This window comes from Onychomys torridus, chromosome 17 (assembly GCF_903995425.1).
Source record: "Onychomys torridus chromosome 17, mOncTor1.1, whole genome shotgun sequence".
NCBI classification, from domain to species: Eukaryota; Metazoa; Chordata; class Mammalia; order Rodentia; family Cricetidae; genus Onychomys; species Onychomys torridus.
In genome coordinates, this window is record NC_050459.1 from 51,919,011 (window position 1) to 51,931,827 (window position 12,817).

At 36.2% G+C, this 12,817-nt stretch overlaps 1 protein-coding gene across 1 annotated transcript; it reads left to right on the forward strand.

Moving 5' to 3' along the window:
• Positions 1 to 11,955: 11,955 nt before the first annotated feature.
• Positions 11,956 to 12,111, forward strand: LOC118597678 (60S ribosomal protein L39-like). The gene has a single exon (XM_036209305.1). The coding sequence runs from the start codon at positions 11,956 to 11,958 to the stop codon at positions 12,109 to 12,111; it is 156 nt and encodes a 51-aa protein (XP_036065198.1).
• Positions 12,112 to 12,817: the final 706 nt, after the last annotated feature.

Sequence of the window (12,817 nt, forward strand, 5' to 3'; positions counted from 1 at the left end):
GAAGTACTGTCCTATTCCTGAACAAAGATTTGAGTTTAGCATGGTCTCCATTTATATACTCTAGCTGTGTGTGGAATGTGAACTTCAGGCTGCTTCCACATGGAGACTTTGTGGAAAGCTTGCATTGAATACCTTGCCGCCTTCTGTTAGAAAATGTAAAAATCCAAATTACTACCATGTCTCCCGCGGTACTGCAAAAGAGACTTGTGCTTGCTACCATCAAACAAAATGGGAGCCCCAGCTTTCTCTTCATCCTTCTCTGAAAGCATCCCACACAAATAAAAGAACATCTAGTAACAGCAACATCACCACGACCAAGAAAAACACTTAGAGAAGGACAAAGCAAGATAGGACAATATTTGTGGTAAAATACACATTGCATAAACATGAGTTTACACTTTTCAAATACTGATTAAAATCAGAATTGCAAAAATGTCATAAATGTAGTCCTCACAAAATGAATTTTGGAATAAGAAATACAGAAAATTAATCACAGCCACATGTGAAGTAAATAAAAGAGATACTGTGATAGAGGGAGACATTATGGGGAATAGGGAGAAACTGGGTGCTAGAAAAGTTCCCAGGAATCCCCAAGGGTAAGCCTACCTTAGACTACTAGTAATAGTGAAGAGGGTACCTGAACTGGCTTACCACAGTAATTAGATTGGTAAATACCCTAACTGTCATCATAGAGCCTCTATCCAGTAACTGATGGAAGCAGATGCAGAGATCCACAGCGAAACACCAGGCTGAGCTCCAGGAGTCCAGTCAAAGAGAAAGAAGATGGATTCTGTGAGCATTAAGATGATGATGGGAAGTCTACTCAGACAACCAAACCAAACTAGGGGGAACTCATGAACTTTAGACCAACAGCTGTGGAGCCTGCACGGGACTGGACTAGGCTCTCTGCTTAAGCGAGACAGTTGTGTAGCTTGATCTGCTCAAGGGGCTCCCTGGCAGTAGGATCAGGATCCATTCCTGGTACATGAGCTGGCTTTTTGGAGTGCACTTCTTATGGAGGGACACCTCTCACAGCCTTGATGCAGGGGGAGGGTCTTGGACCTGCCTCAACTGAATGTACCAGGCTCTGCTGACTCCCTATGGGACACCTTATCTTCTTGTAGGAGGGAATGGGGGATAGTTTGGTAGGGGGCAGGTTGAAGGCGTGGGAGAAGGTAAGAAGGGGATCTGTGATTGGTATGTAAAATGAATTAAAAATTTCTTAATAAAAAATAATAGAAAGAAAATATTAAGAAAGTTTATTAGTCAAAAGGAAACTGTTGCTGACCTTGCACCAGGGTATACATGAGAGAATGAAGAAACACAGTTTGGACAATATTGGAGATACATTATAAAATATTTTACTCAGCTATATGTGCTTTACAGTTAATTATGACCACAAAATGATAAACAGGGCTATTCCATAACTTAGAAAGACAATGAAACATATAGGAGAAGCATCCAAAAGATTAGAAACTGTCCACAGAGATGAAGTTTTGAGATTTAGACATTATAAATAGTTGACATAATGACTTCAGAGAATAGATTATAACAAAAAAAGTCTTTCAAACCTCAGAGCAATAATTAAGTAATTAAACACAGACATGCTAATAAAATATAAACACTGGTGATCAAATGGAGTTATTTTAAGAACATAATTATAACACGAAAGACAAGGAAGTAAAACGTGCAAAGAATGTATGAGATGCATTGTAAACAAATGAATTCAAAGTCTAGCCCCAGACATTTGCATAACTATATCAAATATATATTGTCTACATATTCTAACTAGTGTGGCACCCAAACCCCACATACCTGGGAAAAGAACTCTGTAATTTCTGCCTTGGCTTTTCTTGTTTGATCATGGCAGTGTTTGCAGGAGGAGCTAAAACATTCTAGTACCCTTGAAACAAAGAAAAACAAACATGTTAGCATTCTTGTTTAATTAGACTTTGACTTTCCAGTAATGCAAATTAATTTTATTTAGGGATATAAAAATATACTTAACATTTAAAGAAATTCATTTTTCTAGAATTAAATATTTTCTAATCTGTTCTCTACTAACCATCCTAAATAAAATTCTCTGTTACTGTCTGTTAAATTAAATGATGTACAAACAGAAATTGATGTACAAATATTTGCCAATTATATCCATCAAAAATGTATACTATAATAGAATTTTAGTTTCCATGCAGGATTATGTAGCTGATATTTCTAAACCTCTCATATACATTTGTTGTGTAGTTGGAATGGTTTGTTAATATTAGTTGTGTCCTAAAAGTTAAAATTAAATAGTAATTGTCAATTATAATGAATAATGTTTATTACTTACAAATATGTCTAAAGGATAGGTTAAGTATAAAAATTATATTCTGTTTGGATGGAGATGATACTGTGTAATGTATTCTAGCCCCCATTATTATATGCAAATACAAAAAGACAACACTTATTTTCAAGAATTTTGATCAGTATAACAAGGTGTGGGTATTACTCAGTATAACCTGGGTCTGAGGACTTTATTAAAAAGAAATTTTTTTAGTAAGCAAGTTTGTAGATTTAAAATCATTTTGACAACATCTAATGGGCACAATAGTTTTCTGATGATAAATTATCTAGTCCGGATAAAAGAAATGCCATTTCTATTCCAAGCTCTTTGGCCAAACTTAATCACATGGCCACCTTCAACTTCCAGAAGAGTCTGGAAAGTGCATTGTTTCCACATTATAGAAGATGCAAGAAAAGAACAGAGCTTATAGTCTCCATGTATTCTAGTGTCCTATGTTTAACATGTTTTCAATTTTACCACATGCATGCACATGCACACACACACACCATACACAAATACAAGCACCTCATGTTGAAGTGGATTTTGCTTTCTGCACTGAAGCCACTGTCAAAAGAACCAACAAGATACTATGAAGTCATTTACTATTGTTTCCTTATTATTATTAAAGACTTTATTAATTCATGTTATGAATTTATTTAGCACCAAGTAAAACTGTTATTCAAGTGTATATTAAGTAATATACTTCACATGTATTCCGAAACACTGTCTGATACATATTTCACATGCATTCCACAACACACATGAAAAGCACATATGTTTTACTATTTATATTACTTTTCTACTTCAGTGTTACCAAATTGCTAGATATATAGGGAACTAAACACACATCAGCTCTTGGTACTGCAGGTCAGCAGTCTGGTGTGTCTCAGTTTGTTTGCTGCTGAGAATCATGAGCACAACATCAAGCTAACCAGCAGGTTGTGTTTCCATCTGAAGGTTCCTGGGAAGAATCAATTTACAATGAACTAGAGAATGTGAGGGAGGAAAGGGGTCTCAAGGTAAGGGAATGAGGGACAAGAGTTGATAATAGGAGACCAAGGGAAAACACTGTTATTTTCACATGTAGAATATTGGTTTATTCATTTGTGACAGGAAAGGAGATGAGTAGAAAGAAGGCCAATGAGAAAAAAGAAGGGTGGGTTAGAAAGGTGTTGTTGACACATTGTGCTTCAAACCCTTCCCCATTCTTCTGATTTCACCTCTGCCTGCATTTGCTTTCAATAGCTGCAGACAGTGACCTCATTTTGCTGGACTCATGCCTACATTATGTCAGGAGGATACTGTCCCTGTCCTGAGGAGAACCTATCATAGAATATAGCCCTAGTAGCAATGATAGATTATAAATACTGCCTGTAATTATTTTTGCTGTTATTGGCTGATTCAGTGTTCTGACCACTCTGAAAGTTGAAATGTTCACAAGACCCAGCCCCATAGATAAGCTTGTAATAAACAATCCCTGAGAAGGTCAGATTCTCCAGTGGGGTGCCCTACATTCTGGACAGAGAGCTTCAAAAATGAGGCATTAGAGAGTCAGGACTGTGCCAGAATGGGGATTTTTGGTGATAACTGCCTTTCACCCATGCATGCCTTGGTTAGCGGTTCCTCCCCCAACCTCTGGTATGTTACCCAATCAACCGATTGTTTCATGGACTTGAGAGAATTTTATTGTTCTTTTTCAGGTGTCAGTACACTGTGTGGGGTGAATATATGTTAATGAAAAGTTATACAACAGTCTGTGGTCCAAAATGAAAGCAAGGCACAGATGAGAGCCTTGGAAACTCCATATTCAACTGTCCTGGAACAATAAGTCCAAAGAAACATGATTTCCTGGGTTAAATCCAAAATTAAGCACATGGGAAATCAATTGCTGCCCTGTGCTTGATGTAATATCATCACTAGAGAAATCAATACGTACTCTAATTTTCGGCATGCTTTTATTGATCTGGAAAGTGTGTTCTTTTTATTTCCAAACAAGAAACAGTATAAATGTAGTAGTTTCAGATTCACTTGGAAATACACAATAAAGGTCAGCTGTGCTGACAAGGGTGTCTAGGCTATTTCCCGCCTCTCAAGCAAAGGCTCCTCTTTCACTTTGGCAACCAGCAGACTATCACTCTAGGTCTGAGTTTTAATAGCAGCATGTCACTTGGATTTGGTGAGCCAAACAGTCACAAATGACTTAGTAGCAGATAGGGGTAGCAAGAATAAAGAATAAGAGACAAATGTTATCCTTGTTATGGAGTTGCATTAAATATTTCTCAAGTAAACTTAAAGAAAATCCAAGTCCTCCCAGTCCACAAATTTGTTATATGTTTAGTGAAAAGAAATCAATGGAAAAACAGGAAAATGATTCTACATCTTTGAATATACATTTATTTATCATTGCAATTGTATAAATATACAGATACAAAAATAGTTTTGTATCTTTTTTTTTTTTAATGTCTGGTATGTCCAGGACGAAACAATAATACATTTTTTTCTTTTAAAAACTACGTGCTGTTTGCCAAATAATAAATATAAACTTAGTGCAGAGGATGAACAACTTCAGAAATATTATTGATGGTCTTCTTTTCCTGTTCTGCAGAGACATTCAGCAACACAAATGGGGTACAAATTCATTCAACAGTTTCAAAACACACAGAGATGCTGAGCTCATAGACATTTTTCTTGGTAACCATAAGCTATTAAACACAAGTAACTCAATTGATTTAATAAAATCTTTCTGAGTGCAAGAGGAAAGCTTTAAGAAAAAAAGAAATAGAGAAAACAATGCTTTGAATTTAATAAATAATTTTGAATTTTGTGATTTAAAAAACAATCTAATTATCACTTGAAGATGTGAAGAAATTGAGAGACAAGATGCCTTCATTCACAAATGCCCTAGTTAAAAAATCAGTATGACTATGAGATTAAATTGGTTTAAATGATCAACTTTCTTGAATATAGTAGATTTCATATGGATTACATATCTGGACATATAATTACTAGCATGCACTTATGTGACTGATTGCAGTCACAGATCAGTCATTCTGGTCCAAATCATATTAAATAAACAATATTTTAATAGAAAAAACCTACATGCATTTCAATAAATTACAGTTTTCTGAAATTGTCATGTATTTCTTTTTTTCCATTTTTTTTATTAAGAAATTTTCTACTTATCTTACATAGCACCCACAGACCCCACCTCCTCCTCCCACCCCTGAACCCTCCCTCTCAAGCCACCCCATATCCCCACATCCTCCAAATCAAGGTCTGCCATGAGGAGTCAGCAGAACCAGGCACACAGAGCCCAGGCAGGTCCAAGACCCTACCTGCTGGCAGCACCAAGGCTGTGCAAGGTGCTACACTACAGGCACCAGGCTCCCAAAAGCCTGCCCATGCACCAGGGATGGATCCCTATCCCCCGGCCAGGTGTCCCCCAAACAGTTCAAGCTAAACAACTATCTCCTGTATCCAGAGGAACTAGTCCAGTCCCATGAGAGCTCCACAGCCACCAGTCCACAGTTCATGGGTCTCCACCAGTGTGGCTGGTCATCTCTGCACGTCTTCCCATCATGATTTCAACATCCCCTGCCCCTGGAATCCCTCCTCTCTCCTATAGACTGGATTCCAAGAGCTCAGTCTGGAACCAGGGCACAGATCCCTGCAACCACCTCCATCAGTCACTGGACAAAGGCTCTATGATGACATTTAAGGTATTCACTAGACGGGTCACCAGAGTAGACCAGTCCAGGCAGCCCCTCCATCACTACCAGCAGTCCAAGGTGGGATCATCCCAGACATCATGGGAGTGGGAAGAGGCAGGGTGCCAGGGAAGCTCTCAGGAATTGTCATGTATTTCCTTGATGTTATACTCACATGACTCTTGCAGCCACCCTTATTGATATTTTACAAGTCTTAGAACATGAGGCATGGATTCTTCACTGAGTATCATATTTGAGTGAGGAGGCAACTTTGATTGTTAGCAGGCAGAATAGAATGGTTGAGCATAAACCTTAATCTCCAGGGGCAAGCAAGGATGCAGGAGCTGTTTCCAGACTTCATGGGCTTTCTCATCTCTAATGTCGTAGACAAGATACCTATTTTGGAAGCTCACAACACCTTATCTTTCAACTGTATATTAGGTATCAATCTTGTGTCAATATTAAAAAAAAGAAAGAAAGAAAAGTACAGCAATGAGGCACAGGTGCAACTCTCTGTCAAGGACGCTTATTTTCTGAAGCTAGAAAGACAGATCAGTTTCTAAGAGCACGTACTTCCATAGGACCCAGGTCTGGTTCCTGGCATTTAAATCAGATGGTTCACAACTGCGATGCCTGTCACTCCAGCTCTCAGGGATCTGACACCTTTGGCTGTTGCAAGCACTACACTGATAAGTAAATACACCCACACAGACACAGGCACATGCACACAATTTTACACACACACACACACACACACACACACACACACACACACACACACACTTTTTTTTCCCTAAGAATGAAAAAGCCAAACCATCTGTTTAAGGAGTACATCAAGGTGGTTTCACACCTCAGAAACTTGCACCTGGTATAACCTTTTTCCCCAGGAAATAGCTACAGTTGTTTCCTGTTGCCTACAATATGCCTGGAAAAAATGAACTAAAGAATAAATTTTTGAAACGTAATGAAATGGGACAAGTTAGAACACATTTGGGAGTATTGAGTTACTTAAGGCTAAGCATTCTTAAAACCTCCGTATTCTCATAAATTGTTTCAAGGTAACAGTACTGATGTGATTTCTATGACTAACAAAGCACATAGCATCTTATACATTGCCATCCAGGTTCAAATTTGTTTTAGACAGAGTCTATATATGTTAAAACAGTAAAAGAATCCTGCATATCTAGACAGATAGTCAATGGCTACTGTTCTAGCTGTAATTTTTTTGTGCTTGCAAAGCACAATTCATATTGGGATTACAAAATCAGCTAGAGACCTCAAATCTAATTATAACAAGCTTAACTATGTACTGTTAGAGGTGTTCTGGTGATATCATTTTCAAAACTAAATTTGTTCTTCCTGAAATTTAAGCTACCTTTAAAAGGTTTTGATAATATTATTACAGCTCTACTGTAAACTGTCCAGAAACCAAATCTACAGCTTGGCCAAGGAAGCATACATGTGGACACCTAGAATGCATGGAAATGTGAGATTTATATTTTAATTAAAATGCATGGAGATAGTGTATTACTTCTAAAGCCTTATAGTTATATTTTCCTGCATTGTCCCTGGAATACTAAAACTGTATCTTCAAAGTTTTTGCATTAATTCTTTTGCTTTCTAATAGGACTGAAACTTTTTATATTTAAATCAATTTTATTTAGACATATGAACATCATAATATGGGGGTAAAATGTTAGGTATATTGGCAGAATATCACACACACACACACACACACACACACACACACACACACACACACACATATATGAGACACCTTAGTAACACATCTAATTTTGAGTGGGGGGTTTCAACTTACTAATCACTGAAATGTCTTTTTTATCAGAGTTTATAGTGGAGCTTGTCAACTGATCAGGGAACTTGGTAGCAGAAATTCTTAAGTTAGGAAGGTCAATTTTCAAGTAATGTTTTGTAGTGATTATGATGCATATAATTTTTAGAGTTCACAAAATGAATATATAATCCAATATTGAAAGATATTAAAGTCTATTTTCACTTTTGTGTTTATGTTACCTTAAAAATAACCCCATTCAAAACTTAAAATTATAGTTAGAAATTTTGACATTAGTCACTAATCATGATACTTTTAATGAAATATATGGAAATATACCATGCACACCATTTGAGGTGAAGTATTCCATGTAGTACTAATGATTATGAGTCTGAGTTCTGCTCACTTTTAACCTGTACCAAACACTCATTACTGAAAACAGAGTTGGTAGCCATTATAACCCTTACCAAAAAACTATATGGTAGCATGCTGTGGTAAAGCTATCTCAGATTGTCTACTGAAATTGCACTTAATGAAGCCATTTTGAAAATCAGAAATGATTATTACAGGTTTATTTTGCTCTGGAAATCAACACATGCTGTAAGTCAAAACTCTAGATCAGAAGTAAGGAGTACACAGAAGTGATTACTTCACATTAATCACCGCATTACTGCAAAATCAGCTCAAGAAGAAATGAAACTTCACATCAATTAGGATGAACCTAGTTATCCTGAGGTATAAGAAGCTCTTGATTTCTCAGATATTAGAGTATGCCACTAGCACTTAATGTAATTTGGTAATGTAAAAATTACCTTATGATGTAATTTGGTCTTATATGGTTTGAGTAACTCTGAAACAAAATCTGTAAGCTCTTGTCTTAAGTGTTTGGTTCTGAACTTAGAGCCATAAGGCTGCTGTGTAGATAAGAAAGGTGACTCGCCATGGGATGGATCTTTAGAATTATATACTTACTCTCTGGTTCTAGTCTGCACTCTGCACCTCCCACCTGTGCTGACGGTAGGAGAAATCAGTGCTTCATTCCTGAAACTATGTGCTCCACCATGGTAGTCTCTGTCTTGATGGGTTTAAACTTCTGAACTAGAGAATACAAGTAAACCCTTCCAACCTGAAGTTAATCCTGTCAGAAATTTTGATACATTGGTGGAAAAAGCTCCATTTCAGAAACAAGTCAAATTTCACCCAGTAGGTTCCATTTCCTTCATTAATTGTCCTTGACTTTCAAGCACATCTCGGTTTCCAGAGATGTGTAAGCAACTCAGAGTTGATGTAATCCCTGAGTGATACTACCTTCTCATATATGTTGAGGAAATACTTTACTGTTTTTACTTTAACTATGCAAATGGCAAAATGTGAAAGCTAATAAAGCCTCAAGGACTGCAACATGCCCTATTGACTGATTCATTCTAAAATTCAGTTACAGTAATTCATATAAAGACTACAAATCGATACTTTAAATATAATTTATATTTTGATAATTTATTACTTTTAATATGTAATGTCTTTATTTTTTCTTTTATATAGGTGAGAATTTGACCAGATTTGCAATACTTTTATCAAGGCAAAGGTTTAGTAATTTCTTTATCAACAAAGGTTATCTCTACTTTGGATGATTTCATAAAAATTGGTCACCTTCTGATATATATGAAACTATAGAGGGATTTAATAAGAAATACTGAGGTATCTATAATTCATGGATGCACAATGGACTTTATTAGACATGAATAAATAAGGGTAGACATTCCTTCAGGCTAATCTTATTTCTCTGCCACCTGAATTTATTTTGATAAATTTGATTTATTCTCATTTTTTCTATGCATTAAGTTTGAGAAAACCTGTTCAATATTTTATCCTTTCATTTTTTCTTACACTGTTTAATTTTCTTGAAACTGTTAAGTACAATTAATTGAGGAATCATGATTCATGCTCATCAAAGTGATGCCCAAATTAAAGTAATTGGAAGTCAGTATGTAGCTAAAGATAGATGCATCAAATGGATTTTAATGAAAATAATTTTGCCTTGATATTATTAGATCCTGTGTATCTTTCGATCAGTCTGTTTTGAATTTAAACCTAAACTTTTGTGTCATAAATGCTATAATGCTCCTTTACATTTTCGTTTATTATCACTATGCTCATTATATCTGCATTTGGGATATCATTTTGCTATTCCTAGCTATGGTCTCTATCTTTGCATTTACCCTACTGAAGAGCAGCTTTTAATAGAATTATTTTGAGATATTGGATACTAGCTGGGATATAAGGATCCGCCTCCAGGAGTCCAGGCGAAGAGAGAGAGGAGGGTTTCTTTGAGCAAGGGGCATTAAGATCATGATGGGGAGACCTACAGAGACAACCAGACCAAACTAGTGGGAACTCATGAACTTTAGACCAACAGCTGTGGAGCCTCCATGGAACTGGACTTCTGAAGAGGCAAGACAGTTGTGTAGCTTGCTCTACTTAAGGGGCCCTTGGCAGTGGGATAAGATCCAACCCTGATGCATGAGCTGACTTTTTGGAGCCCAGTGCCTATGGTGGGATACCTTACACAGCCTTGGTTCAAGGGGAAGGTCTTGGAACTGTCTCAACTGAATGTACCAGGCTCTGCTGATCCCTATGGGAGTCCTCGCCTTGCAAGAAGTGGGAATGGGGAGTGTATTGGGGAGGAAGACTTGGGGGCTGGAGGAGGGAGGAGACAGGCACCTGTGGTTAGTATGTAAAATGAACAGAAAATTTCTTAATGAAAAACAGTTTCAAATTTGAATGTATTGGGCTTGGGGATTTAGCTCAGTGGTAGAGTGCTTGCCTAGCAAGCACAAGGCCCTGGGTTTGATCCTCAGCTTCAAAAAAATAAAAATAAAATTTGAATGTATTTTGATCATATTCTTCCCCTTCCTCAAGTCCTTTCAGATCTTCTCTCTGTCTCCACCCACACAACTTTAAGTTCCTTATCAAAAGAAAGAAACAAAAACCGCAATACAAACAAAAAATAAAACCACATCCAAAATGAAAAAAAAAAAATCACCAAAGTGTAACCAAATAAAAGCATACACACATATGCCCCCACACACATACCTGCACACACAAAACAAACAAACAAAAAACCATGGAGTCCAATTATATGTTTATTGTAGCATCTTATTTATAAATTTTAAAATTTCAGTAAATCACTACAATGCTACTTAGCTTGAATATGAGTGTATTATCAGCTATACAAAAATATTTTTCTTATATCTTTGCATTATAAGATTTTTTTTTTAGGTTTCAGTTCCAGCTGACTTTATTTCCTTCTCAAAAGAAGTTATTTACAGAAGGTATATAGCAACAACCTGACAGGCAGTGATGGACAGAATTAGCTGGCATGATTTTTTTTTTAAATTTTCCTTTTTTTTCTCTTCCCCCCCAAACATTGCTTTTTTGTGTGTGTGTGGCCTTGAATTTTAGCATTATAAGTTTTTTTCATTTAATTTTGTTTTTGTTTTATATTTATTTTTAAAATGTTTGGATAAAATTAAGAAACAAACACACAATAGCCTAACTTTGCAATATCAGACTTTTTCACCTGTACCTAGTCTACTGAAATATCTTAGAGGCAATGACAGGCAATGGGGATATCATGCCCAATTCCTCCCGAGGAACCTGACTGAGAAAATTCCTGAAATGTGAATCTCTTCATGAATATGACAATGGAGATCAGTTAGTTAGTTTCTACTTGATTTATTGTTATAGATTTGCTTTTGTAGAAATAACGCAGCATGAACATTCTTCTTGGCTAATAAAGAATTTTCCTTGTTGGAGTTCATGATTTCACATATTTAAAGGAGCTTGGATGAGTCTGCAAAAGCTTTTACTGGGAAATTTTAAATCCTTCATTGTAAATCTTTATTTGGATGCTTTGATGCTCCCATCCCATTTGCATTTACATCTTAGAAAAATGTTTTTTTCAGGTGAAATACCTTTAACTCTTCTATAACTCTGATTCACTGACTAGATAAAAGACATGAGGTTTGGAGAGAAAGATCTCCACTTTGGTACTGGGATGGTGGTCATCAACAGACAATGGTTGGACAGGAGTATTACAAAAAGTAAGACATCTGACTGGACTTCTCACCATGTCTTCTCTCCAAACTTTCAGAATCAAGCAATTTCTGGCCAGGAAACAAAAGCAGAATCGTCCTATTCCTCAGTTTATTAAGATGAAAAGTGGTAATAAAATCAGATACAACTCCAAGATAAGACACCATAGGAGAACAAAGTTGGGTCTGTAAGGGTTCACAAATGGTAGACTGAAAGTTTATGCTGAATCATGGTCATCGATCAATCCACGGTGCAAAATCATGTTTAAATCAGAGCAGTGGTTTCTCCAGTAATAAAATGTAGAACCTTAAATAAACAGCAACATATTAAAAGTTATATTTTATTTCTCCCCGTATTTCTCCACTTCACTGCCACAGAAATTTAAGTGGAATCTTCCAAGTGGTTCTGAGTCATCATGACTATTGGCTCTTATAAAACATGAGAAATTTTTGCTCAAATTGCCTAGGGGTCTCTCTATGACATATAACAGAGTTAAAATTTGTGGTTTGTAACTCTGCTCACAAGAAAACCTATTCATCTGCTCTTAGAATCATGAAAATGAACTGGCCTCTTATAAGAAAATTAAAGTGTTCATTAACAGTTTGTTCTATATTTTTGAAAGTAGTAGTATTCAATCATATTTGTTCTTGAAAATAATTATACTCCCTAGTCATCTTACCTATACTCTTAAAGAGTTTCAACTGCCTTCATATGAGTACTCAAACACCATAACTTTCATATTATATAATTAACAGTCAATGAATCATTATATATGCCCCCTTAACAGCAATTATCAATGGAGATAATTCATGATTTTCTGATTGAATTGTATATAAATAATGCAAAAAATCCATAATCATCCAGGATTTCCTGCATATGTACAATATGTGTACATTC